Source organism: Scyliorhinus torazame, chromosome 8 (genome assembly GCF_047496885.1).
Source record: "Scyliorhinus torazame isolate Kashiwa2021f chromosome 8, sScyTor2.1, whole genome shotgun sequence".
Lineage (NCBI taxonomy): Eukaryota > Metazoa > Chordata > Chondrichthyes > Carcharhiniformes > Scyliorhinidae > Scyliorhinus > Scyliorhinus torazame.
This window is the reverse complement of record NC_092714.1, coordinates 270057447-270085154: the sequence shown is the minus strand read 5'-3', so window position 1 is coordinate 270085154 and position 27708 is coordinate 270057447. Positions and strand designations below refer to the sequence as shown.

At 59.8% G+C, this 27708-nt stretch overlaps 1 protein-coding gene across 1 annotated transcript in view; it reads left to right on the top strand.

Moving 5' to 3' along the window:
* The window catches only part of psmf1 (proteasome inhibitor subunit 1), a 140379-nt gene extending 115028 nt beyond the window's left edge, over positions 1–25351 (top strand). The window contains exon 7 of the mRNA XM_072515302.1: positions 24873–25351. Within this exon, the coding sequence (XP_072371403.1) occupies positions 24873–24924 (52 nt within the window). The 3' untranslated portion in view covers positions 24925–25351. The remainder of the gene's footprint in view (positions 1–24872) is intronic.
* The last annotated feature ends 2357 nt before the right edge of the window (positions 25352–27708 follow it).

Sequence of the window (27708 nt, the reverse complement as noted above, 5' to 3'; positions counted from 1 at the left end):
AGGGAGCGAGAGGGAGATGGAGGGGAGCGAGAGAGAGATGGAGAGGAGCGAGAAGGAGATGGAGGGGAGCGAGAGGGAGATGGAGGGGAGGGAGATGGAGGGGAGCGAGAAGGAGATGGAGGGGAGCGAGAGGGAGATGGAGGGAGCGAGAGGGAGATGGTGGGGAGCGAGAGGTAGATGGAGGGGAGCGAGAGAGAGATGGAGGGGAGCGAGAGAGAGATGGAGGGGAGCGAGAGAGAGATGGAGGGGAGCGAGAGAGAGATGGAGGGCAGCGAGAGGGAGATGGAGGGGAACGAGAGAGAGATGGAGGACAGCGAGAGAGAGATGGAGGGAGCCAGAGAGAGTTGGAGGGGAGCGAGAGGGAGATGGAGGGGAGCGAGAGAGAGATGGAGGACAACGAGAGAGAGATGGAGGGAGCGAGAGAGAGATGGAGGGGAGCGAGAGGGAGATGGAGGGGAGCGAGAGGGCGATGGAGGACAGCGACAGAGAGATGGAGGGAGCGAGAGAGAGATGGAAGGGACCGAGAGGGAGATGAAGGCAGCGAGAGAGAGGTGGAGGGGAGCGAGAGGGAGATGGAGGGGAGCGAGAGAGAGATGGAGGGGAGCGAGAGAGAGATGGAGGGGAGCGAGAGAGAGATGGGGGGGAGCGAGAAGAGATGGAGGGGAGCGAGAGAGAGATGGAGGGGAGCGAGAGAGAGATGGAGGGGAGCGAGAGAGAGATGGAGGAGAGCGAGAGAGAGATGGAGGGGAGCGAGAGAGAGATGGAGGGGAGCGAGAGAGAGATGGAGGGGAGCGAGTGGGAGATGGAGGGGACTGAGACGGAGATGGAGGGAGCGAGAGGGAGATGGAGGGGAGCGAGAGGGAGATGGAGGGAGCGAGAGGGAGATGGAGGGAGCGAGAGAGAGATGGAGGGGAGCGAGAGAGAATTGGAGGGGAGCGAGAGGGAGATGGAGGGTAGCGAGAGAGAGATGGAGGGGAGCGAGAGAGAGATGGAGGGGAGCGAGAGTGAGATGGAGGGGAGCGAGAGTGAGATGGAGGGGAGCGAGAGTGAGATGGAGGGGAGCGAGAGAGAGATGGAGGCGAGCGAGAGGGAGATGGAGAGGAGCGAGAGGGAGATGGAGGGGAGCGAGAGGGTGATGGAGGGGAGCGAGATGGAGGGGAGCGAGAGGGAGATGGAGGGAGCGAGAGGGAGATTGACAGGAGCGAGAGAGATGGAGGGAGCGAGAGGGAGATGGAGGGGAGCGAGAGAGAGATGGAGAGGAGCGAGAAGGAGATGGAGGGGAGCGAGAGGGAGATGGAGGGGAGCGAGAGGGAGATGGAGGGCAGCGAGAGAGAGATGGAGGGGAGCGAGAGGGAGATGGAGGGAGCGAGAGAGAGATGGAGGACAGCGAGAGAGAGATGGAGGGGAGCGAGAGAGAGATGGAGGGGAGCGAGAGAGAGATGGAGGGGAGCGAGAGAGAGATGGAGGGGAGCGAGAGAGGGATGGAGGGGAGCGAGAGAGAGATGGATGGGAGAGAGAGGGAGATGGAGCGGAGCGAGAGTGAGATGGAGGGGAGCGAGAGAGAGATGGAGGGAGCGAGAGAGAGATGGAGGGGAGCGAGAGAGAGATGGAGGGGAGCGAGAGAGAGATGGAGGGGAGCGAGAGGGAGATGGAGGGGAGCGAGAGGGAGATGGAGGACAGCGAGAGGGAGATGGAGGACAGCGAGAGGGAGATGGAGGACAGCGAGAGAGAGATGGAGGGGAGCGAGAGAGAGGTGGAGGGGAGCGAGAGAGAGGTGGAGGCGAGCGAGAGAGAGGTGGAGGCGAGCGAGAGAGGGATGGAGGGGAGCGAGAGGGAGATGGAAGGGAGCGAGAGGGAGATGGAGGGGAGCGAGAGGGAGATGGAGGATGGCGAGAGAGAGATGGAGGGGAGCGAGAGGGAGATGGAGGGGAGCGAGAGAGAGATGGAGGACAGCGAGAGAGAGATGGAGGGGAGCGAGAGAGAGATGGAGGGGGCGAGAGGGAGATGGAGGGCAGCGAGAGGGAGATGGAGGGGAGCGAGAGGGAGATGGAGGACTGCGAGAGAGAGATGGAGGGGAGCGAGAGAGTGATGGAGGGGAGCGAGTGAGAGATGGAGGGGAGCGAGAGAGAGATGGAGGGGAGCAAGAGGGAGATGGAGGACAGCAAGAGAGAGATGGAGGGGAGCGAGAGAGTGATGGAGGGGAGCGAGTGAGAGATGGAGGGGAGCGAGAGAGAGATGGAGGGGAGCGAGAGGGAGATGGAGAACAGCGAGAGAGATGGAGGGGAGCGAGAGAGAGATGGAGGGGAGCGAGAGAGAGATGGAGGGGAGCGAGAGAGCGATGGAGGGGATCGAGAGAGCGATGGAGGGGATCGAGAGGGAGATGCAGGGGAGCGAGAGGGAGATGGAGGGGAGCGAGAGAGAGATGGAGGGGAGCGAGAAGGAGATGGAGGGGAGCAAGAGGGAAATGGAGGGAAAGGGAGATGGAGGGGAGCGAGAGGGAGATGGAGGGTAGCGAGAGAGAGATGGAGGGGAGCGAGAGGGAGATGGAGGACAGCGAGAGAGAGATGGAGGGGAGCGAGAGAGAGATGGAGGGGAGCGAGAGAGAGATGGAGGGGAGCGAGAGAGAGATGGAGGGGAGCGAGAGAGAGATGGAGGACAGCGACAGAGAGATGGAGGGGAGCGAGAGGGAGATGGAGCGGAGCGAGAGAGAGATGGAGGACAGCGAGAGAGAGATGGAGGGAGCCAGAGAGAGTTGGAGGGGAGCGAGAGGGAGATGGAGGGGAGCGAGAGAGAGATGGAGGACAGCGAGAGAGAGATGGAGGGAGCGAGAGAGAGATGGAGGGGAGCGAGAGGGAGATGGAGGGGAGCGAGAGGGCGATGGAGGACAGCGACAGAGAGATGGAGGGAGCGAGAGAGAGATGGAAGGGACCGAGAGGGAGATGAAGGCAGCGAGAGAGAGGTGGAGGGGAGCGAGAGGGAGATGGAGGGGAGCGAGAGGGAGATGGAGGGGAGCGAGAGAGAGATGGAGGGGAGCGAGAGAGAGATGGAGGGGAGCGAGAGAGAGATGGGGGGGAGCGAGAAGAGATGGAGGGGAGCGAGAGAGAGATGGAGGGGAGCGAGAGAGAGATGGAGGGGAGCGAGAGAGAGATGGAGGAGAGCGAGAGAGAGATGGAGGGGAGCGAGAGAGAGATGGAGGGGAGCGAGAGAGAGATGGAGGGGAGCGAGTGGGAGATGGAGGGGACTGAGACGGAGATGGAGGGAGCGAGAGGGAGATGGAGGGGAGCGAGAGGGAGATGGAGGGGAGCGAGAGAGAGATGGAGGGGAGCGAGAGGGAGATGGAGAGGAGCGAGAGGGAGATGGAGGGGAGCGAGAGGGTGATGGAGGGGAGCGAGAGGGAGATGGAGGGGAGCGAGAGGGAGATGGAGGGAGCGAGAGGGAGATGGACAGGAGCGAGAGAGAGATGGAGGGAGCGAGAGGGAGATGGAGGGGAGCGAGAGAGAGATGGAGAGGAGCGAGAAGGAGATGGAGGGGAGCGAGAGGGAGATGGAGGGGAGCGAGAGGGAGATGGAGGGCAGCGAGAGAGAGATGGAGGGGAGCGAGAGGGAGATGGAGGGAGCGAGAGAGAGATGGAGGACAGCGAGAGAGAGATGGAGGGGAGCGAGAGAGAGATGGAGGGGAGCGAGAGAGAGATGGAGGGGAGCGAGAGAGAGATGGAGGGGAGCGAGAGAGAGATGGAGGGGAGCGAGAGAGAGATGTCGGGGAGCGAGAGGGAGATGGAGGGGAGCGAGAGGGAGATGGAGGGGAGCGAGAGGGAGATGGAGGGAGCGAGAGGGAGATGGAGGGGAGCGAGAGGGAGATGGAGGACAGCGAGAGGGAGATGGAGGACAGCGAGAGGGAGGTGGAGGACAGCGAGAGAGAGGTGGAGGGGAGCGAGAGAGAGGTGGAGGGGAGCGAGAGAGAGGTGGAGGCGAGCGAGAGAGAGGTGGAGGCGAGCGAGAGAGAGATGGAGGGGAGCGAGAGGGAGATGGAGGGGAGCGAGAGGGAGATGGAGGGGAGCGAGAGGGAGATGGAGGGGAGCGAGAGAGAGATGGAGGGGAGCGAGAGAGAGATGGAGGGGAGCGAGAGGGAGATGGAGGGAGCGAGAGAGAGGTGGAGGGGAGCGAGAGGGAGATGGAGGGGAGCGAGAGAGAGATGGAGGGGAGCGAGAGAGAGATGGAGGGGAGCGAGAGAGAGATGGGGGGGAGCGAGAAGAGATGGAGGGGAGCGAGAGAGAGATGGAGGGGAGCGAGAGAGAGATGGAGGGGAGCGAGAGAGAGATGGAGGGGAGCGAGAGAGAGATGGAGGGGAGCGAGAGAGAGATGGAGGGGAGCGAGAGAGAGATGGAGGGGAGCGAGAGAGAGATGGAGGGGAGCGAGTGGGAGATGGAGGGGACTGAGACGGAGATGGAGGGAGCGAGAGGGAGATGGAGGGGAGCGAGAGGGAGATGGAGGGAGCGAGAGGGAGATGGAGGGAGCGAGAGAGAGATGGAGGGGAGCGAGAGAGAATTGGAGGGGAGCGAGAGGGAGATGGAGGGGAGCGAGAGAGAGATGGAGGGGAGCGAGAGAGAGATGGAGGGGAGCGAGAGTGAGATGGAGGGGAGCGAGAGTGAGATGGAGGGGAGCGAGAGTGAGATGGAGGGGAGCGAGAGTGAGATGGAGGGGAGCGAGAGAGAGATGGAGGGGAGCGAGAGAGAGATGGAGGGGAGCGAGAGAGAGATGGAGGGGAGCGAGAGAGAGATGGAGGGGAGCGAGAGAGTGATGGGGGGAGCGAGAGTGAGATGGAGGACAGCGAGAGAGAGATGGAGGGGAGCGAGAGAGTGATGGAGGGGAGCGAGTGAGAGATGGAGGGGCGCGAGAGAGAGATGGAGGGGAGCGAGAGGGAGATGGAGAACAGCGAGAGAGAGATGGAGGGGAGCGAGAGAGAGATGGAGGGGAGCGAGAGAGAGATGGAGGGGAGCGATGGAGGGGATCGAGAGGGAGATTGAGGGGAGCGAGAGGGAGATGGAGGACAGCGAGAGAGAGATGGAGGGGAGCGAGAGAGAGATGGAGGCGAGCGAGAGAGAGATGGAGGCGAGCGAGATGGAGATGGAGGGAGCGAGAGAGAGATGGAGGACAGCGAGAGAGAGATGGAGGGGAGCGAGAGAGAGATGGAGGCGGAGCGAGAGGGAGATGGAGAACAGGGAGAGAGAGATGGAGTGGAGCGAGAGAGAGATGGAGGGGAGCGAGAGGGAGATGGAGGGGAGCGAGAGAGCGATGGAGGGGATCGAGAGGGAGATGGAGGGGAGCGAGAGGGAGATGGAGGGGAGGGAGATGGAGGGGAGCGAGAGGGAGATGGAGGGCAGCGAGAGAGAGATGGAGGGGAGCGAGAGGGAGATGGAGGGAGCGAGAGGGAGATGGAGGGAGCGAGAGAGAGATGGAGGACAGCGAGAGAGAGATGGAGGACAGCGAGAGAGAGATGGAGGACAGCGAGAGAGAGATGGAGGAGAGCGAGAGAGAGATGGAGGGGAGCGAGAGGGAGATGGAGCGGAGCGAGAGAGAGATGGAGGGAGCGAGAGGGAGATGGAGGGAGCGAGAGGGAGATGGAGGGAGCGAGAGAGAGATGGAGGGGAGCGAGAGAGAGATGGAGGGGAGCGAGAGGGAGATGGAGGGGAACGAGACGGAGATGGAGGGGAGCGAGAGGGAGATGGAGGGGAGTGAGAGGGAGATGGAGGGCAGCGAGAGGGAGATGGAGGGCAGCGAGAGGGAGATGGAGGGGAGCGAGAGAGAGATGGAGGACAGCGAGAGAGAGATGGAGGGAGCCAGAGAGAGTTGGAGGGGAGCGAGAGGGAGATGGAGGGGAGCGAGAGAGAGATGGAGGACAGCGAGAGAGAGATGGAGGGAGCGAGAGAGAGATGGAGGGGAGCGAGAGGGAGATGGAGGAGAGCGAGAGGGCGATGGAGGACAGCGAGAGAGAGATGGAGGGAGCTAGAGAGTGATGGAGGGGAGCGAGAGGGAGATGGAAGGGACCGAGAGGGAGATGAAGGCAGCGAGAGAGAGGTGGAGGGGAGCGAGAGGGAGATGGAGGCTAGCGAGAGAGAGATGGAGGGGAGCGAGAGAGAGATGGAGGGGAGCGAGAGGGAGATGGAGGGGAGCGAGAGAGAGATGGAGGACAGCGAGAGAGAGATGGAGGGGAGCGAGAGGGAGATGGAGGGGAGCGAGAGGGAGATGGAGGGGAGCGAGAGGGAGATGGAGGGGAGCGAGATGGAGGGGAGCGAGAGGGAGATGGAGGGGAGCGAGAGGGAGATGGAGGGAGCGAGAGGGAGATGGTGGGGAACGAGAGGGAGATGGAGGGGAGCGAGAGGGAGATGGACGGGAGCGAGAGAGAGATGGAGGGGAGCGAGAGAGAGATGGAGGGGAGCGAGAGAGAGATGGAGGACAGCGAGAGAGAGATGGAGGGAGCCAGAGAGAGTTGGAGGGGAGCGAGAGGGAGATGGAGGGGAGCGAGAGGGAGATGGAGGGGAGCGAGAGAGAGATGGAGGACAGCGAGAGAGAGATGGAGGGAGCCAGAGAGAGTTGGAGGGGAGCGAGAGGGAGATGGAGGGGAGCGAGAGGGAGATGGAGGGGAGCGAGAGAGAGATGGAGGACAGCGAGAGAGAGATGGAGGGAGCCAGAGAGAGTTGGAGGGGAGCGAGAGGGAGATGGAGGGGAGCGAGAGGGAGATGGAGGGGAGCGAGAGAGAGATGGAGGACAGCGAGAGAGAGATGGAGGGAGCGAGAGAGAGATGGAGGGGAGCGAGAGGGAGATGGAGGGGAGCGAGAGGGCGATGGAGGACAGCGAGAGAGAGATAGAGGGAGCGAGAGAGTGATGGAGGGGAGCGAGAGGGAGATGGAAGGGAGCGAGAGGGAGATGGAGGGGAGCGAGACGGAGATGGAGGGGAGCGAGAGGGAGATGGAGGGGAGCGAGAGGGAGATGGAGGGGAGCGAGAGGGAGATGGAGGGGAGCGAGAGGGAGATGGAGGGGAGCGAGAGGGAGATGGAGGGGAGTGAGAGGGAGATGGAGGGAGCGAGAGGGAGATGGTGGGGAACGAGAGGGAGATGGAGGGGAGCGAGAGGGAGATGGACGGGAGCGAGAGAGAGATGGAGGGGAGCGAGAGAGAGATGGAGGGCAGCGAGAGGGAGATGGAGGGGAGCGAGAGAGAGATGGAGGACAGCGAGAGAGAGATGGAGGGAGCGAGAGAGAGATGGAGGGGAGCGAGAGGGAGATGGAGGGGAGCGAGAGGGCGATGGAGGACAGCGAGAGAGAGATGGAGGGAGCGAGAGAGTGATGGAGGGGAGCGAGAGGGAGATGGAAGGGACCGAGAGGGAGATGAAGGCAGCGAGAGAGAGGTGGAGGGGAGCGAGAGGGAGATGGAGGGTAGCGAGAGAGAGATGGAGGGGAGCGAGAGAGAGATGGAGGGGAGCGAGAGGGAGATGGAGGGGAGCGAGAGAGAGATGGAGGACAGCGAGAGAGAGATGGAGGGGAGCGAGAGAGAGATGGAGGGGGCGAGAGGGAGATGGAGGGGAGCGAGAGGGAGATGGAGGGGAGCGAGAGGGAGATGGAGGACAGCGAGAGAGAGATGGAGGGGAGCGAGAGAGTGATGGGGGGAGCGAGAGTGAGATGGAGGACAGCGAGAGAGAGATGGAGGGGAGCGAGAGAGTGATGGAGGGGAGCGAGTGAGAGATGGAGGGGCGCGAGAGAGAGATGGAGGGGAGCGAGAGGGAGATGGAGAACAGCGAGAGAGAGATGGAGGGGAGCGAGAGAGAGATGGAGGGGAGCGAGAGAGAGATGGAGGGGAGCGATGGAGGGGATCGAGAGGGAGATTGAGGGGAGCGAGAGGGAGATGGAGGACAGCGAGAGAGAGATGGAGGGGAGCGAGAGAGAGATGGAGGCGAGCGAGAGAGAGATGGAGGCGAGCGAGAGAGAGATGGAGGCGAGCGAGATGGAGATGGAGGGAGCGAGAGAGAGATGGAGGACAGCGAGAGAGAGATGGAGGGGAGCGAGAGAGAGATGGAGGCGGAGCGAGAGGGAGATGGAGAACAGGGAGAGAGAGATGGAGTGGAGCGAGAGAGAGATGGAGGGGTGCGAGAGGGAGATGGAGGGGAGCGAGAGAGCGATGGAGGGGATCGAGAGGGAGATGGAGGGGAGCGAGAGGGAGATGGAGGGGAGGGAGATGGAGGGGAGCGAGAGGGAGATGGAGGGCAGCGAGAGAGAGATGGAGGGGAGCGAGAGGGAGATGGAGGGAGCGAGAGGGAGATGGAGGGAGCGAGAGAGAGATGGAGGACAGCGAGAGAGAGATGGAGGACAGCGAGAGAGAGATGGAGGACAGCGAGAGAGAGATGGAGGAGAGCGAGAGAGAGATGGAGGGGAGCGAGAGGGAGATGGAGCGGAGCGAGAGAGAGATGGAGGGAGCGAGAGGGAGATGGAGGGAGCGAGAGGGAGATGGAGGGAGCGAGAGAGAGATGGAGGGGAGCGAGAGAGAGATGGAGGGGAGCGAGAGGGAGATGGAGGGGAACGAGACGGAGATGGAGGGGAGCGAGAGGGAGATGGAGGGGAGTGAGAGGGAGATGGAGGGCAGCGAGAGGGAGATGGAGGGCAGCGAGAGGGAGATGGAGGGGAGCGAGAGAGAGATGGAGGACAGCGAGAGAGAGATGGAGGGAGCCAGAGAGAGTTGGAGGGGAGCGAGAGGGAGATGGAGGGGAGCGAGAGAGAGATGGAGGACAGCGAGAGAGAGATGGAGGGAGCGAGAGAGAGATGGAGGGGAGCGAGAGGGAGATGGAGGAGAGCGAGAGGGCGATGGAGGACAGCGAGAGAGAGATGGAGGGAGCTAGAGAGTGATGGAGGGGAGCGAGAGGGAGATGGAAGGGACCGAGAGGGAGATGAAGGCAGCGAGAGAGAGGTGGAGGGGAGCGAGAGGGAGATGGAGGCTAGCGAGAGAGAGATGGAGGGGAGCGAGAGAGAGATGGAGGGGAGCGAGAGGGAGATGGAGGGGAGCGAGAGAGAGATGGAGGACAGCGAGAGAGAGATGGAGGGGAGCGAGAGGGAGATGGAGGGGAGCGAGAGGGAGATGGAGGGGAGCGAGAGGGAGATGGAGGGGAGCGAGAGGGAGATGGAGGGGAGCGAGAGGGAGATGGAGGGAGCGAGAGGGAGATGGTGGGGAACGAGAGGGAGATGGAGGGGAGCGAGAGGGAGATGGACGGGAGCGAGAGAGAGATGGAGGGGAGCGAGAGAGAGATGGAGGGGAGCGAGAGAGAGATGGAGGACAGCGAGAGAGAGATGGAGGGAGCCAGAGAGAGTTGGAGGGGAGCGAGAGGGAGATGGAGGGGAGCGAGAGGGAGATGGAGGGGAGCGAGAGAGAGATGGAGGACAGCGAGAGAGAGATGGAGGGAGCCAGAGAGAGTTGGAGGGGAGCGAGAGGGAGATGGAGGGGAGCGAGAGGGAGATGGAGGGGAGCGAGAGAGAGATGGAGGAAAGCGAGAGAGAGATGGAGGGAGCCAGAGAGAGTTGGAGGGGAGCGAGAGGGAGATGGAGGGGAGCGAGAGGGAGATGGAGGGGAGCGAGAGGGCGATGGAGGACAGCGAGAGAGAGATGGAGGGAGCGAGAGAGAGATGGAGGGGAGCGAGAGGGAGATGGAGGGGAGCGAGAGGGCGATGGAGGACAGCGAGAGAGAGATGGAGGGAGCGAGAGAGTGATGGAGGGGAGCGAGAGGGAGATGGAAGGGACCGAGAGGGAGATGAAGGCAGCGAGAGAGAGATGGAGGGGAGCGAGAGAGAGATGGAGGGGGCGAGAGGGAGATGGAGGGGAGCGAGAGGGAGATGGAGGGGAGCGAGAGGGAGATGGAGGACAGCGAGAGAGAGATGGAGGGGAGCGAGAGAGTCATGGGGGGAGCGAGAGGGAGATGGAGGACAGCGAGAGGGAGATGGAGGGGAGCGAGAGAGTGATGGAGGGGATCGAGTGAGAGATGGAGGGGCGCGAGAGAGAGATGGAGGGGAGCGAGAGGAAGATGGAGAACAGCGAGAGAGAGATGGAGGGGAGCGAGAGAGAGATGGAGGGGAGCGAGAGAGAGATGGAGGGGAGCGATGGAGGGGATCGAGAGGGAGATGGAGGGGAGCGAGAGGGAGATGGAGGACAGCGAGAGAGAGATGGAGGGGAGCGAGAGAGAGATGGAGGCGAGCGAGAGAGAGATGGAGGCGAGCGAGATGGAGATGGAGGGAGCGAGAGAGAGATGGAGGACAGCGAGAGAGAGGTGGAGGGGAGCGAGAGAGAGATGGAGGCGGAGCGAGAGGGAGATGGAGAACAGCGAGAGAGAGATGGAGTGGAGCGAGAGAGAGATGGAGGGGAGCGAGAGGGAGATGGAGGAGAGCGAGAGAGCAATGGAGGGGATCGAGAGGGAGATGGAGGGGAGCGAGAGGGAGATGGAGGGGAGGGAGATGGAGGGGAGCGAGAGGGAGATGGAGGGCAGCGAGAGAGAGATGGAGGGGAGCGAGAGGGAGATGGAGGGAGCGAGAGGGAGATGAAGGGAGCGAGAGAGAGATGGAGGACAGCGAGAGAGAGATGGAGGACAGCGAGAGAGAGATGGAGGGGAGCGAGAGAGAGATGGAGGGGAGCGAGAGAGAGATGGAGGAGAGCGAGAGAGAGATGGAGGGGAGCGAGAGGGAGATGGAGCGGAGCGAGAGAGAGATGGAGGGAGCGAGAGGGAGATGGAGGGAGCGAGAGGGAGATGGAGGGAGCGAGAGAGAGATGGAGGGGAGCGAGAGAGAGATGGAGGGGAGCGAGAGAGAGATGGAGGGGAGCGAGAGGGAGATGGAGGGGAACGAGACGGAGATGGAGGGGAGCGAGAGGGAGATGGAGGGGAGTGAGAGGGAGATGGAGGGGAGTGAGAGGGAGATGGAGGGGAGTGAGAGGGAGATGGAGGGCAGCGAGAGGGAGATGGAGGGCAGCGAGAGGGAGATGGAGGGGAGCGAGAGAGAGATGGAGGACAGCGAGAGAGAGATGGAGGGAGCCAGAGAGAGTTGGAGGGGAGCGAGAGGGAGATGGAGGGGAGCGAGAGAGAGATGGAGGACAGCGAGAGAGAGATGGAGGGAGCGAGAGAGAGATGGAGGGGAGCGAGAGGGAGATGGAGGAGAGCGAGAGGGCGATGGAGGACAGCGAGAGAGAGATGGAGGGAGCGAGAGAGTGATGGAGGGGAGCGAGAGGGAGATGGAAGGGACCGAGAGGGAGATGAAGGCAGCGAGAGAGAGGTGGAGGGGAGCGAGAGGGAGATGGAGGCTAGCGAGAGAGAGATGGAGGGGAGCGAGAGAGAGATGGCGGGGAGTGAGAGGGAGATGGAGGGGAGCGAGAGAGAGATGGAGGACAGCGAGAGAGAGATGGAGGGGAGCGAGAGAGAGATGGAGGGGGCGAGAGCGAGATGGAGGGGAGCGAGAGGGAGATGGAGGGGAGCGAGAGGGAGATGGAGGACAGCGAGAGAGAGATGGAGGGGAGCGAGATAGTGATGGAGGGGAGCGAGTGAGAGATGGAGGGGAGCGAGTGAGAGATGGAGGGGAGCGAGAGAGAGATGGAGGGGAGCGAGAGAGAGATGGAGGGGAGCGAGAGGGAGATGGAGGACAGCGAGAGAGAGATGGAGGGGAGCGAGAGAGTGATGGAGGGGAGCGAGTGAGAGATGGAGGGGCGCGAGAGAGAGATGGAGGAGAGCGAGAGGGAGATGGAGAACAGCGAGAGAGAGATGGAGGGGAGCGCGAGAGAGATGGAGGGGAGCGAGAGAGTGATGGAGGGGATCGAGAGGGAGATGGAGGGGAGCGAGAGAGAGATGGAGGGGAGCGAGAGAGAGATGGAGGGGAGCGAGAGGGAGATGGAGGACAGCGAGAGAGAGATGGAGGGGAGCGAGAGAGAGATGGAGGCGAGCGAGGGAGAGATGGAGGGGAGCGAGATGGAGATGGAGGGGAGCGAGAGGGAGATGGAGGGGAGCGAGAGGGAGATGGAGGGGAGCGAGAGGGAGATGGAGGACAGCGAGAGAGAGATGGAGGTGAGCGAGAGAGAGATGGAGTGAGCGAGAGAGAGATGGAGGGGAGCGAGAGAGAGATGGAGGGGAGCGAGAGAGAGATGGAGGGGAGCGAGAGAGAGATGGGGGGGGAGCGAGAGAGAGATGGAGGGGAGCGAGAGGGAGATGGAGCTGAGCGAGAGAGAGATGGAGGGGAGCGAGAGAGAGATGGAGGACAGCGAGAGAGAGATGGAGGGAGCGAGAGAGAGATGGAGGGGAGCGAGAGGGAGATGGTGGGGAGCGAGAGAGAGATGGAGGGGAGCGAGAGGGAGATGGAGGGGAGCGAGAGGGAGATGGAGGGGAGCGAGAGAGAGATGGAGGACAGCGAGAGAGAGATGGAGGGAGCGAGAGAGAGATGGAGGGGAGCGAGATGGAGGGAGCGAGAGAGAGATGGAGAATTGCGTGAGGGAGATGGAGGGGAGCGAGAGAGAGATGGAGGACAGCGAGAGAGAGATGGAGGGAGCGAGAGAGAGGTGGAGGGGTGCGAGATGGAGGGGAGCGAGAGAGAGAGATGGAGGACAGCGAGAGAGAGATGGTGGGAGCCAGAGGGAGATGGAGGGGAGCGAGAGGGAGATGGTGGGGAGCGAGAGAGAGATGGAGGACAGCGAGAGAGAGATGGAGGGAGCGAGAGAGAGATGGAGGGGAGCGAGAGAGAGATGGAGGGCAGCGAGAGGGAGATGGAGGGGAGCGAGAGAGAGATGGAGGACAGCGAGAGAGAGATGGAGGGAGCCAGAGAGAGATGGAGGGGAGCGAGAGGGAGATGGAGGGGAGCGAGAGAGATATGGAGGGGAGCGAGAGAGAGATGGAGGGAGCGAGAGAGAGATGGAGGAGAGCGAGAGGGAGATGGAGGGGAGCGAGAGGGCGATGGAGGACAGCGAGAGAGAGATGGAGAGAGCGAGATAGAGATGGAGGGGAGCAAGAGGGAGATGGAAGGGACCGAGAGGGAGATGGAGGACAGCGAGAGAGAGATGGAGGGAGTCAGAGAGAGATGGAGGGGAGCGAGTGGGAGATGGTGGGGTGCGAGAGAGAGATGGAGGACAGCGAGAGAGAGATGGAGGGAGCGAGAGAGAGATGGAGGGCAGCGAGAGAGAGATGGAGGGCAGCGAGAGGGAGATGGAGGGCAGCGAGAGGGAGATGGAGATGAGCGAGAGAGAGATGGAGGACAGCGAGAGAGAGATGGAGGGAGCGAGAGAGAGATGGAGGGGAGCGAGAGAGAGATGGAGGGGAGGTAGAGTGAGATGGAGGGGAGCGAGAGTGAGATGGAGGGGAGCGAGAGAGAGATGGAGGGGAGCGAGTGGGAGATGGAGAGGAGCGAGAGGGAGATGGAGGGGAGCGAGATGGAGAGGAGCGAGAGGGAGATGGAGGGAGCGAGAGGGAGATGGAGAGGAGCGAGAGAGAGATGGAGGGAGCGAGAGGGAGATGGAGGGGAGCGAGAGAGAGATGGAGAGGAGCGAGAAGGAGATGGAGGGGAGCGAGAGGGAGATGGAGGGGAGGGAGATGGAGGGGAGCGAGAAGGAGATGGAGGGGAGCGAGAGGGAGATGGAGGGAGCGAGAGGGAGATGGTGGGGAGCGAGAGGTAGATGGAGGGGAGCGAGAGAGAGATGGAGGGGAGCGAGAGAGAGATGGAGGGGAGCGAGAGAGAGATGGAGGGGAGCGAGAGAGAGATGGAGGGCAGCGAGAGGGAGATGGAGGGGAACGAGAGAGAGATGGAGGACAGCGAGAGAGAGATGGAGGGAGCCAGAGAGAGTTGGAGGGGAGCGAGAGGGAGATGGAGGGGAGCGAGAGAGAGATGGAGGACAACGAGAGAGAGATGGAGGGAGCGAGAGAGAGATGGAGGGGAGCGAGAGGGAGATGGAGGGGAGCGAGAGGGCGATGGAGGACAGCGACAGAGAGATGGAGGGAGCGAGAGAGAGATGGAAGGGACCGAGAGGGAGATGAAGGCAGCGAGAGAGAGGTGGAGGGGAGCGAGAGGGAGATGGAGGGGAGCGAGAGAGAGATGGAGGGGAGCGAGAGAGAGATGGAGGGGAGCGAGAGAGAGATGGGGGGGAGCGAGAAGAGATGGAGGGGAGCGAGAGAGAGATGGAGGGGAGCGAGAGAGAGATGGAGGGGAGCGAGAGAGAGATGGAGGAGAGCGAGAGAGAGATGGAGGGGAGCGAGAGAGAGATGGAGGGGAGCGAGAGAGAGATGGAGGGGAGCGAGTGGGAGATGGAGGGGACTGAGACGGAGATGGAGGGAGCGAGAGGGAGATGGAGGGGAGCGAGAGGGAGATGGAGGGAGCGAGAGGGAGATGGAGGGAGCGAGAGAGAGATGGAGGGGAGCGAGAGAGAATTGGAGGGGAGCGAGAGGGAGATGGAGGGTAGCGAGAGAGAGATGGAGGGGAGCGAGAGAGAGATGGAGGGGAGCGAGAGTGAGATGGAGGGGAGCGAGAGTGAGATGGAGGGGAGCGAGAGTGAGATGGAGGGGAGCGAGAGAGAGATGGAGGCGAGCGAGAGGGAGATGGAGAGGAGCGAGAGGGAGATGGAGGGGAGCGAGAGGGTGATGGAGGGGAGCGAGATGGAGGGGAGCGAGAGGGAGATGGAGGGAGCGAGAGGGAGATTGACAGGAGCGAGAGAGATGGAGGGAGCGAGAGGGAGATGGAGGGGAGCGAGAGAGAGATGGAGAGGAGCGAGAAGGAGATGGAGGGGAGCGAGAGGGAGATGGAGGGGAGCGAGAGGGAGATGGAGGGCAGCGAGAGAGAGATGGAGGGGAGCGAGAGGGAGATGGAGGGAGCGAGAGAGAGATGGAGGACAGCGAGAGAGAGATGGAGGGGAGCGAGAGAGAGATGGAGGGGAGCGAGAGAGAGATGGAGGGGAGCGAGAGAGAGATGGAGGGGAGCGAGAGAGGGATGGAGGGGAGCGAGAGAGAGATGGATGGGAGAGAGAGGGAGATGGAGCGGAGCGAGAGTGAGATGGAGGGGAGCGAGAGAGAGATGGAGGGAGCGAGAGAGAGATGGAGGGGAGCGAGAGAGAGATGGAGGGGAGCGAGAGAGAGATGGAGGGGAGCGAGAGGGAGATGGAGGGGAGCGAGAGGGAGATGGAGGACAGCGAGAGGGAGATGGAGGACAGCGAGAGGGAGATGGAGGACAGCGAGAGAGAGATGGAGGGGAGCGAGAGAGAGGTGGAGGGGAGCGAGAGAGAGGTGGAGGCGAGCGAGAGAGAGGTGGAGGCGAGCGAGAGAGGGATGGAGGGGAGCGAGAGGGAGATGGAAGGGAGCGAGAGGGAGATGGAGGGGAGCGAGAGGGAGATGGAGGATGGCGAGAGAGAGATGGAGGGGAGCGAGAGGGAGATGGAGGGGAGCGAGAGAGAGATGGAGGACAGCGAGAGAGAGATGGAGGGGAGCGAGAGAGAGATGGAGGGGGCGAGAGGGAGATGGAGGGCAGCGAGAGGGAGATGGAGGGGAGCGAGAGGGAGATGGAGGACTGCGAGAGAGAGATGGAGGGGAGCGAGAGAGTGATGGAGGGGAGCGAGTGAGAGATGGAGGGGAGCGAGAGAGAGATGGAGGGGAGCAAGAGGGAGATGGAGGACAGCAAGAGAGAGATGGAGGGGAGCGAGAGAGTGATGGAGGGGAGCGAGTGAGAGATGGAGGGGAGCGAGAGAGAGATGGAGGGGAGCGAGAGGGAGATGGAGAACAGCGAGAGAGATGGAGGGGAGCGAGAGAGAGATGGAGGGGAGCGAGAGAGAGATGGAGGGGAGCGAGAGAGCGATGGAGGGGATCGAGAGAGCGATGGAGGGGATCGAGAGGGAGATGCAGGGGAGCGAGAGGGAGATGGAGGGGAGCGAGAGAGAGATGGAGGGGAGCGAGAAGGAGATGGAGGGGAGCAAGAGGGAAATGGAGGGAAAGGGAGATGGAGGGGAGCGAGAGGGAGATGGAGGGTAGCGAGAGAGAGATGGAGGGGAGCGAGAGGGAGATGGAGGACAGCGAGAGAGAGATGGAGGGGAGCGAGAGAGAGATGGAGGGGAGCGAGAGAGAGATAGAGGGGAGCGAGAGAGAGATGGAGGGGAGCGAGAGAGAGATGGAGGACAGCGACAGAGAGATGGAGGGGAGCGAGAGGGAGATGGAGCGGAGCGAGAGAGAGATGGAGGACAGCGAGAGAGAGATGGAGGGAGCCAGAGAGAGTTGGAGGGGAGCGAGAGGGAGATGGAGGGGAGCGAGAGAGAGATGGAGGACAGCGAGAGAGAGATGGAGGGAGCGAGAGAGAGATGGAGGGGAGCGAGAGGGAGATGGAGGGGAGCGAGAGGGCGATGGAGGACAGCGACAGAGAGATGGAGGGAGCGAGAGAGAGATGGAAGGGACCGAGAGGGAGATGAAGGCAGCGAGAGAGAGGTGGAGGGGAGCGAGAGGGAGATGGAGGGGAGCGAGAGGGAGATGGAGGGGAGCGAGAGAGAGATGGAGGGGAGCGAGAGAGAGATGGAGGGGAGCGAGAGAGAGATGGGGGGGAGCGAGAAGAGATGGAGGGGAGCGAGAGAGAGATGGAGGGGAGCGAGAGAGAGATGGAGGGGAGCGAGAGAGAGATGGAGGAGAGCGAGAGAGAGATGGAGGGGAGCGAGAGAGAGATGGAGGGGAGCGAGAGAGAGATGGAGGGGAGCGAGTGGGAGATGGAGGGGACTGAGACGGAGATGGAGGGAGCGAGAGGGAGATGGAGGGGAGCGAGAGGGAGATGGAGGGGAGCGAGAGAGAGATGGAGGGGAGCGAGAGGGAGATGGAGAGGAGCGAGAGGGAGATGGAGGGGAGCGAGAGGGTGATGGAGGGGAGCGAGAGGGAGATGGAGGGGAGCGAGAGGGAGATGGAGGGAGCGAGAGGGAGATGGACAGGAGCGAGAGAGAGATGGAGGGAGCGAGAGGGAGATGGAGGGGAGCGAGAGAGAGATGGAGAGGAGCGAGAAGGAGATGGAGGGGAGCGAGAGGGAGATGGAGGGGAGCGAGAGGGAGATGGAGGGCAGCGAGAGAGAGATGGAGGGGAGCGAGAGGGAGATGGAGGGAGCGAGAGAGAGATGGAGGACAGCGAGAGAGAGATGGAGGGGAGCGAGAGAGAGATGGAGGGGAGCGAGAGAGAGATGGAGGGGAGCGAGAGAGAGATGGAGGGGAGCGAGAGAGAGATGGAGGGGAGCGAGAGAGAGATGTCGGGGAGCGAGAGGGAGATGGAGGGGAGCGAGAGGGAGATGGAGGGGAGCGAGAGGGAGATGGAGGGAGCGAGAGGGAGATGGAGGGGAGCGAGAGGGAGATGGAGGACAGCGAGAGGGAGATGGAGGACAGCGAGAGGGAGGTGGAGGACAGCGAGAGAGAGGTGGAGGGGAGCGAGAGAGAGGTGGAGGGGAGCGAGAGAGAGGTGGAGGCGAGCGAGAGAGAGGTGGAGGCGAGCGAGAGAGAGATGGAGGGGAGCGAGAGGGAGATGGAGGGGAGCGAGAGGGAGATGGAGGGGAGCGAGAGGGAGATGGAGGGGAGCGAGAGAGAGATGGAGGGGAGCGAGAGAGAGATGGAGGGGAGCGAGAGGGAGATGGAGGGAGCGAGAGAGAGGTGGAGGGGAGCGAGAGGGAGATGGAGGGGAGCGAGAGAGAGATGGAGGGGAGCGAGAGAGAGATGGAGGGGAGCGAGAGAGAGATGGGGGGGAGCGAGAAGAGATGGAGGGGAGCGAGAGAGAGATGGAGGGGAGCGAGAGAGAGATGGAGGGGAGCGAGAGAGAGATGGAGGGGAGCGAGAGAGAGATGGAGGGGAGCGAGAGAGAGATGGAGGGGAGCGAGAGAGAGATGGAGGGGAGCGAGAGAGAGATGGAGGGGAGCGAGTGGGAGATGGAGGGGACTGAGACGGAGATGGAGGGAGCGAGAGGGAGATGGAGGGGAGCGAGAGGGAGATGGAGGGAGCGAGAGGGAGATGGAGGGAGCGAGAGAGAGATGGAGGGGAGCGAGAGAGAATTGGAGGGGAGCGAGAGGGAGATGGAGGGGAGCGAGAGAGAGATGGAGGGGAGCGAGAGAGAGATGGAGGGGAGCGAGAGTGAGATGGAGGGGAGCGAGAGTGAGATGGAGGGGAGCGAGAGTGAGATGGAGGGGAGCGAGAGTGAGATGGAGGGGAGCGAGAGTGAGATGGAGGGGAGCGAGAGAGAGATGGAGGGGAGCGAGAGAGAGATGGAGGGGAGCGAGAGAGAGATGGAGGGGAGCGAGAGAGAGATGGAGGGGAGCGAGAGAGAGATGGAGGGGAGCGAGTGGGAGATGGAGGGGACTGAGACGGAGATGGAGGGAGCGAGAGGGAGATGGAGGGGAGCGAGAGGGAGATGGAGGGAGCGAGAGGGAGATGGAGGGAGCGAGAGATAGATGGAGGGGAGCGAGAGTGAGATGGAGGGGAGCGAGAGAGAGATGGAGGGGAGCGAGAGAGAGATGGAGGAGAGCGAGAGAGAGATGGAGGGGAGCGAGAGAGAGATGGAGGGGAGCGAGAGAGAGATGGAGGGGAGCGAGTGGGAGATGGAGGGGACTGAGACGGAGATGGAGGGAGCGAGAGGGAGATGGAGGGGAGCGAGATGGAGGGAGCGAGAGAGAGATGGAGGGGAGCGAGAGAGAATTGGAGGGGAGCGAGAGGGAGATGGAGGGTAGCGAGAGAGAGATGGAGGGGAGCGAGAGAGAGATGGAGGGGAGCGAGAGTGAGATGGAGGGGAGCGAGAGTGAGATGGAGGGGAGCGAGAGTGAGATGGAGGGGAGCGAGAGAGAGATGGAGGCGAGCGAGAGGGAGATGGAGAGGAGCGAGAGGGAGATGGAGGGGAGCGAGAGGGTGATGGAGGGGAGCGAGATGGAGGGGAGCGAGAGGGAGATGGAGGGAGCGAGAGGGAGATTGACAGGAGCGAGAGAGATGGAGGGAGCGAGAGGGAGATGGAGGGGAGCGAGAGAGAGATGGAGAGGAGCGAGAAGGAGATGGAGGGGAGCGAGAGGGAGATGGAGGGGAGCGAGAGGGAGATGGAGGGCAGCGAGAGAGAGATGGAGGGGAGCGAGAGGGAGATGGAGGGAGCGAGAGAGAGATGGAGGACAGCGAGAGAGAGATGGAGGGGAGCGAGAGAGAGATGGAGGGGAGCGAGAGAGAGATGGAGGGGAGCGAGAGAGAGATGGAGGGGAGCGAGAGAGAGGTGGAGGGGAGCGAGAGAGAGGTGGAGGCGAGCGAGAGAGAGGTGGAGGCGAGCGAGAGAGAGATGGAGGGGAGCGAGAGGGAGATGGAAGGGAGCGAGAGGGAGATGGAGGGGAGCGAGAGGGAGATGGAGGATAGCGAGAGAGAGATGGAGGACAGCGAGAGAGATGGAGGGGAGCGAGAGAGAGATGGAGGGGGCGAGAGGGAGATGGAGGGCAGCGAGAGGGAGATGGAGGGGAGCGATAGGGAGATGGAGGACTGCGAGAGAGAGATGGAGGCGAGCGAGAGAGTGATGGAGGGGAGCGAGTGAGAGATGGAGGGGAGCGAGAGAGAGATGGAGGGGAGCAAGAGGGAGATGGAGGACAGCAAGAGAGAGATGGAGGGGAGCGAGAGAGTGATGGAGGGGAGCGAGTGAGAGATGGAGGGGAGCGAGAGAGAGATGGAGGGGAGCGAGAGGGAGATGGAGAACAGCGAGAGAGATGGAGGGGAGCGAGAGAGAGATGGAGGGGAGCGAGAGAGAGATGGAGGGGAGCGAGAGAGCGATGGAGGGGATCGAGAGAGCGATGGAGGGGATCGAGAGGGAGATGCAGGGGAGCGAGAGGGAGATGGAGGGGAGCGAGAGAGAGATGGAGGGGAGCGAGAAGGAGATGGAGGGGAGCAAGAGGGAAATGGAGGGAAAGGGAGATGGAGGGGAGCGAGAGGGAGATGGAGGGCAGCGAGAGAGAGATGGAGGGGAGCGAGAGGGAGATGGAGGGAGCGAGAGAGAGATGGAGGCGAGCGAGAGGGAGATGGAGAGGAGCGAGAGGGAGATGGAGGGGAGCGAGAGGGTGATGGAGGGGAGCGAGATGGAGGGGAGCGAGAGGAAGATGGAGTGAGCGAGAGGGAGATTGACAGGAGCGAGAGAGATGGAGGGAGCGAGAGGGAGATGGAGGGGAGCGAGAGAGAGATGGAGAGGAGCGAGAAGGAGATGGAGGGGAGCGAGAGGGAGATGGAGGGGAGCGAGAGGGAGATGGAGGGCAGCGAGAGAGAGATGGAGGGGAGCGAGAGGGAGATGGAGGGAGCGAGAGAGAGATGGAGGACAGCGAGAGAGAGATGGAGGGGAGCGAGAGAGAGATGGAGGGGAGCGAGAGAGAGATGGAGGGGAGCGAGAGAGAGATGGAGGGGAGCGAGAGAGAGGTGGAGGGGAGCGAGAGAGAGGTGGAGGCGAGCGAGAGAGAGGTGGAGGCGAGCGAGAGAGAGATGGAGGGGAGCGAGAGGGAGATGGAAGGGAGCGAGAGGGAGATGGAGGGGAGCGAGAGGGAGATGGAGGATAGCGAGAGAGAGATGGAGGGGAGCGAGAGGGAGATGGAGGGGAGCGAGAGAGAGATGGAGGACAGCGAGAGAGAGATGGAGGGGAGCGAGAGAGAGATGGAGGGGGCGAGAGGGAGATGGAGGGCAGCGAGAGGGAGATGGAGGGGAGCGAGAGGGAGATGGAGGACTGCGAGAGAGAGATGGAGGGGAGCGAGAGAGTGATGGAGGGGAGCGAGTGAGAGATGGAGGGGAGCGAGAGAGAGATGGAGGGGAGCAAGAGGGAGATGGAGGACAGCAAGAGAGAGATGGAGGGGAGCGAGAGAGTGATGGAGGGGAGCGAGTGAGAGATGGAGGGGAGCGAGAGAGAGATGGAGGGGAGCGAGAGGGAGATGGAGAACAGCGAGAGAGATGGAGGGGAGCGAGAGAGAGATGGAGGGGAGCGAGAGAGAGATGGAGGGGAGCGAGAGAGCGATGGAGGGGATCGAGAGAGCGATGGAGGGGATCGAGAGGGAGATGCAGGGGAGCGAGAGGGAGATGGAGGGGAGCGAGAGAGAGATGGAGGGGAGCGAGAAGGAGATGGAGGGGAGCAAGAGGGAAATGGAGGGAAAGGGAGATGGAGGGGAGCGAGAGGGAGATGGAGGGCAGCGAGAGAGAGATGGAGGGGAGCGAGAGGGAGATGGAGGGAGCGAGAGAGAGATGGAGGACAGCGAGAGAGAGATGGAGGGGAGCGAGAGAGAGATGGAGGGGAGCGAGAGAGAGATGGAGGGGAGCGAGAGAGAGATGGAGGGGAGCGAGAGAGAGATGGAGGGGAGCGAGAGAGAGATGGAGGGGAGCGAGATGGAGCGGAGCGAGAGAGAGATGGAGGACAGCGAGAGAGAGATGGAGGGAGCCAGAGAGAGTTGGAGGGGAGCGAGAGGGAGATGGAATGGAGCGAGAGAGAGATGGAGGGGAGCGAGAGAGAGATGGAGGGGAGCGAGCGGGAGATGGAGGGGACTGAGACGGAGATGGAGGGGAGCGAGAGGGAGATGGAGGGGAGCGAGAGAGAGATGGAGGGGAGCGAGAAGGAGATGGAGGGGAGCAAGAGGGAAATGGAGGGAAAGGGAGATGGAGGGGAGCGAGAGGGAGATGGAGGGCAGCGAGAGAGAGATGGAGGGGAGCGAGAGGGAGATGGAGGGAGCGAGAGAGAGATGGAGGACAGCGAGAGAGAGATGGAGGGGAGCGAGAGAGAGATGGAGGGGAGCGAGAGAGAGATGGAGGGGAGCGAGAGAGAGATGGAGGGGAGCGAGAGAGAGATGGAGGGGAGCGAGAGAGAGATGGAGGGGAGCGAGAGGGAGATGGAGCGGAGCGAGACAGAGATGGAGGACAGCGAGAGAGAGATGGAGGGAGCGAGAGAGAGATGGAGGGGAGCGAGAGGGAGATGGAGGGGAGCGAGAGGGCGATGGAGGACAGCGAGAGAGAGATGGAGGGAGCGAGAGAGAGATGGAGGGGAGCGAGAGGGAGATGGAAGGGACCGAGAGGGAGATGAAGGCAGCGAGAGAGAGGTGGAGGGGAGCGAGAGGGAGATGGAGGGGAGCGAGAGAGAGATGGAGGGGAGCGAGAGAGAGATGGAGGGGAGCGAGCGAGAGATGGAGGGGAGCGAGAGAGCGATGGAGGGGATCGAGAGGGAGATGGAGAGGAGCGAGAGGGAGATGGAGGGGAGCGAGAGAGAGATGGAGAGGAGCGTGAGAGAGATGGAGGGGAGCGAGAGAGAGATGGAGGGGAGCGAGAGAGCGATGGAGGGTATCGAGAGGGAGATGGAGAGGAGCGAGAGGGAGATGGAGGGGAGCGAGAGAGAGATGGAGAGGAGCGCGAGAGAGATGGAGGGGAGCGAGAGGGAGATGGAGGACAGCGAGAGAGAGATGGAGGGGAGCGAGAGAGAGATGGAGGGGAGCGAGAGAGAGATGGAGGGGAGCGAGAGTGATGGAGGGGAGCGAGTGAGAGATGGAGGGGAGCGAGTGAGAGATGGAGGGGAGCGAGAGAGAGATGGAGGGGAGCGAGAGGGAGATGGAGAACGGCGAGAGAGAGATGGAGGGGAGCGAGAGAGAGAGATGGAGGGGAGCGTGAGAGAGATGGAGGGGAGCGAGAGAGAGATGGAGGGGAGCGAGAGAGCGATGGAGGGGATCGAGAGGGAGATGGAGGGGAGCGAGAGGGAGATGGAGGGGAGCGAGAGAGAGATGGAGGGGAGCGAGAGAGAGATGGAGGGGAGCGAGAGAGAGATGGAGGGGAGCGAGAGGGAGATGGAGCGGAGCGAGAGAGAGATGGAGGGGAGCGAGAGGGAGATGGAGGGGAGCGAGAGAGAGATGGAGGGGAGCGAGAGGGAGATGGAGGACAGCAAGAGAGAGATGGAGGGGAGCGAGAGAGAGATGGAGGCGAGCGAGAGGGAGATGGAGGGGAGCGAGAGAGAGATGGAGGCGAGCGAGAGGGAGATGGAGGCGAGCGAGAGAGATTCTCATTCTACAGAACCAAATCCAGTAATGTCCTGTTCTGGAAACCTACTAATCTAGAAAATTCCCCCGAGCACAATTCAGAAACACCTCCCTGGTCGCTTTATCCTTATCCTTTCGCAGTCTATATTAGGATAACTAAAGCCCCTCCAATATAACTACTCTCCAGTTTTTGTTCATCTTTGTAATCACTTTGCAAATATATTCCTCTACATCTTTCCCCATAGATGGTGCCTTATAAAATGCACCCGGTAGTGTAAATGATACCTCCTTGCTTTTTACCTCTAACCAATTAGGTCAGTCCTTGATTTCTCCAGACGCTCCACTCTCTCCAGGACTGTGATGTTCTCCTGCCACCCCTCCTCCTTTCTTTTCCTCCACTGTCTTTCGTAGCCACCCTGGAATATTTGGAACCATGTCTGAGCCTTTTTTCAACCAGGTCTCAATTATGTTAAATAGTCATTGGCTGTCACAAAGTTCACCTTACTGCTCAGAAAGACTTCACACTCTGACATTCAACAGGTTCTGAAGATGTGACTGCCACATTACCTGATATTAGGGTCATGAACTGTCCAAATCAGGGGTGGGATTCTCCGACCGCCCACCGGGTCGGCGAAATGCCGGGGATTGGCGTGAATCCCGCCCCCGCCGTGTCCCGAAGTCTCCTCCACCAGAGATTCGGCGGGGGCGGGAATCGCGCCGCGCTGGTCGGCGGGCCCACCCCCGCCGATTCTCCAGCCCGCGATGGGCCGAAGTCCCGCTGTTGGAATGCCTGTCACGCCAGCGTGGATTAAACCACCTTTTGAACGGTGGGACAAGGCAGCGCGGGCAGGCTCCGGGGTCCTGGTGGTGGAGCGGGGAAATCTGGCCCCAGGGGTACCCCCACGGCGGCCTGGCCCGCGATCGGGGCCCACCGATCCGCGGGCGGGCCTGTGCCGTGGGGGCACTCTTTTTCTTCCGCCTTCGCCATGGTCTTCACTATGGCAGAGGCGGAAGAGACCCCTCCCCTGCGCATGCGCGGGGATGACATCAGCAGCCGCTGACGCTCCCGCGCATTCGCCGACCCGTGTCGCCCGGCGAAGACCTTTCGGCCCCGGCTGGCGTGGCGCCAAAGGCCTTTCCCGCCAGCCGGTGGAGCAGAAACCGCTCCAGTGAGGGCTTGGCCCCTAAAGGTGCGGACTCCGCACCTTTGGGGCGGCCCGACGCCGGGGTAGTTTCCGCCACTCCATCACACTGGGACCCCCCGCCCCGCCAGGTAGGGGAGAATTCCGCCCAGAAGTCTGTCCAGTCTCAATGGAGTTTCAGCTCCCGTGTGCGGAATACCTGTCGGATGCATTGAGCGCTTTTACAGGCGATTCACTTGCTACCAGTTTCCATGTCAGGTTAAAAATTACACCTAACATCACCAGGGCTTTAAGGAACAGAGGAATGTGTTGTTGGTGAAAGTATTCAGATGTTAGTGTTCAGTCTAACTTTTGCAACACAACTTGCAGCAATCCCAGGGGACGTGTTTGTAGGGTCTGCGCTCGACTCGGCCTTTCATTGGAGCCCAGTGAATTCCAAGCTGTGTGTGCTGATAGCAGCTTGGCGCCAGTGCGGTCCTGTGGCTCCTGCTGCTATTCACCCTGTGTTGTCCACTCCAGTTACTGCAGTAAAAGTGAAAGCTTTGCCCTTTTAGCTGCTGTGTTTGTCCTGCAGGAACCAGTCATTGTTCTCAGCAGTGTCCAAATTAATCTTTTGATTCTTAAGAACAATCCTGGAGGGATAACAACCTTAAACAATAATTGTGCGGTCTGATAGGAGATGTGGGTTTTTTTGCTGAATGTTCGGATTTCTGAATGGTTACAAAATGTTTCTTTTTTTTCAGCCCCGATCCAGACCACCTTCCTCCTCCTGGATATGACGACTTGTTCATGTGATTCTCCCCCCCCTTCTCCTCGCCTCTCTCCTCCATTAAAGCAGATTTGGTTATTTTTAAAAAGACCTCGGATATAAATCACAACTTGAGGAATCCTGTGGTCTTCGCTTCTTTTGGTTTAATGAATATTTTATGAACCGTGTAAATTAGCTGCTTGCTCTGGCCTGTTCCCTATCTGAAGATCAGCTTCAGCTCAAACAGTCTGCCCTTTAGCAGTGGGGCGTAGTTGATGAACTGAACTAGTGAAACCCTTAAAAGCAGCCAAGTGCTTTATTGTCATGTCTCTGACACGTGCTCCCAGTGAGGACTTATGACCATTCTCCTGCACGTTGTCACCATGTGATGTGACTGAGGTAGGCAGATGACATTAAATGCATAAGAGGGTTTAAGTTAACTGATCCTGTTAATAAACTGATGTGTAAATGAAAGAGTCGTTTGATTGTATTCTGTCATGTGACACCGGTCTCCTTACACTTCAAGGGTTTTTTGTCAAATCTTCCAGAATGGAAAGAGGTAATCTGACCCATTATGTCTGTGTCAGCTCTTTGAAAAAGTTATCGATTTAGTCCCACTCCCCCTGCTATTTCCACATCGCCCTGTAAATCCTCACCCTGTCAGTTCATTGCCCTGGGAAAAAATAGCAAATATTTATCTTAACCTAGTGTATGTGCACCTCACCATACTGAGCCAGACTCTCTGTTTTGGTTGACAACTAACAGACCTTTATAGTTTAAGTAGACGGACCGTTTTCTCTCTCTCTCAATGTATCGTAATAAACAAAAGTGAGTGGGTTGAGCTCAGTTCGATTTTCTTTTCTCCGCCATCCCAGCTCTTTGTACTTGGATTCCTACCCTGCTCAATCAACAAGCTTGTTTTCAGAGATCAAATATTGATCTCATTTTATAACTCCAATAATTATTTTCATTTTCAGTTAAAACTTAGATCAAAAATTTAACAGCACCATGTTTGGGACTTGATTTATAAGTGCCTCCAAACTTACTTTGTTAAGGGAGAAACACATTTTGGGGACAGGGAATACAATAATTGGTGTCAGAAATGGCTCCGTGTGCACACCAGGGTGCCTGGTAAATGATGTCTGCCCTGCCCTGTTTGCCTTTCGTGCCAACTCTATCTTTTCCCCATGTGTAGCCCATATTTAACAAATTGGTTGCTCCAAATATCTGCAGTTATGTGGAAAGACTAGCAAACTGGGATTCATAGAATCATAGGATTTACAGTGCAGCGGAAGGCTGTTCGGCCCATCGAGTCTGCACCAGCCCCTGGAAAGAACTCCCTACTTAAGCCCATACCGCCACCCTATCCCCGTAACCTAGTAACCCCACCGAATCTTACTGGGCACTAAGGGCAATTTATCCACCTAACCTGCACATCTTTTGGACTGTGGGCGGAAACCAGAGCACCCGGAGGAAAGTCAGACACGACGAGAATGTGCAGACTCTGCACAGACAGCGACCCAAGCTGGGAATCGAACCTGGGACCTCTGCCGCTGTGAAGCAACTGTGCTAACCACTGTGCTACCGCGCCGCCCACATTGTTCCCCTTAGTACTTGGGGATGATTAATGGAGCTGCTTAAAATCCTGGTGTTTTGACCGAGTAAGTAAGGAGAAATAGTTTTCACTGGCAAGAGGGGCAGTAATCAGAAGACACGAGGTTTAAAATAATTTACAAAAAGAAAGTGGATGTGGTCGGAGTTGAGTTTTTTTTAAATTAATCAAGTTGTGATTTGGAATTCGCAGTCTGACAAGGTGGTGGAAGGAGTTTCAGTAGTGACTTGGAACGGAATTGGATAAATCCTTGAACGAGAAAGTTTTGCATGGCGATGGGAAAAGAGACGTGGGAGTGAGACTCAATGGTAGCTCTTTCAGACAGACAGCACAGGCTAAATGGCTTCCTTCAAAGCTGAATGATGCTGTTTGAAGATTTTAACTTGATATTCAGAAATGTGATTATTCTGCTTTACTTTTCCCACAAAAAGTTTTCAGCACCAATTCATTGCCTGCGGGTTTTAGTCAATGACATTTTAAGGCATCAAATGCAAGCAGATTGATCCCCACAGTATCCTGGGGTTGCTTTGGGACTTGTAATTTATCTTTCAGATAATAAATCCTGGACGTTTTCAATGATGTGCAGATTATCAGCCATTTCATGCTAACACTTCTTCTGGAACTTTGCAAAAACGTAGTTGAGTGGAAACAGTGGGAAGTTGCTGTTGTAAAAATGAATGTTGACAAGTTAAAAAGCCTTTAGGAAGCCTTGTGTTTTTGGAATATTTATTTTGATGTTTTCGAGAAAGGTTCCTGAGAAATCAGAAAGTGATTGAAAGGCTGGTGGAAACAAACTTAATAGTTATTTCAAAAAGGAATTGGATACGCACTTAAAAAGAGAAAAACTGTGCAGGGCTGTAGGGAAAGAGTGGGAGGATGAGTAGTGCTTTCAGAGAGCTACCTGGGCACATGATGAAGCAAATGACCATCTGTGCTGTATTCTGTATGCACACAGAACGTCTGCTGCAAATAAAGTGCTTGAACTTGTTCTCCAGGTGTCGCTGGCAAACAGCTCTTTTCAGGTACCCAGTGTCAGTACAGTTCCTGATTCTCGAGATTCTATTGTTTAGGTCAGCCAAAAAACATTAATCATTTTCCATTACGGTCTATTGGAAATTTGCCTCTTACAGCAAGTTAAATGCTGCATGTGTCCAGCAGCAGGTATTTAGTCAATAGTTGACTGCTTCAATAAATAAGCCACTTAAATAAACACTCCATA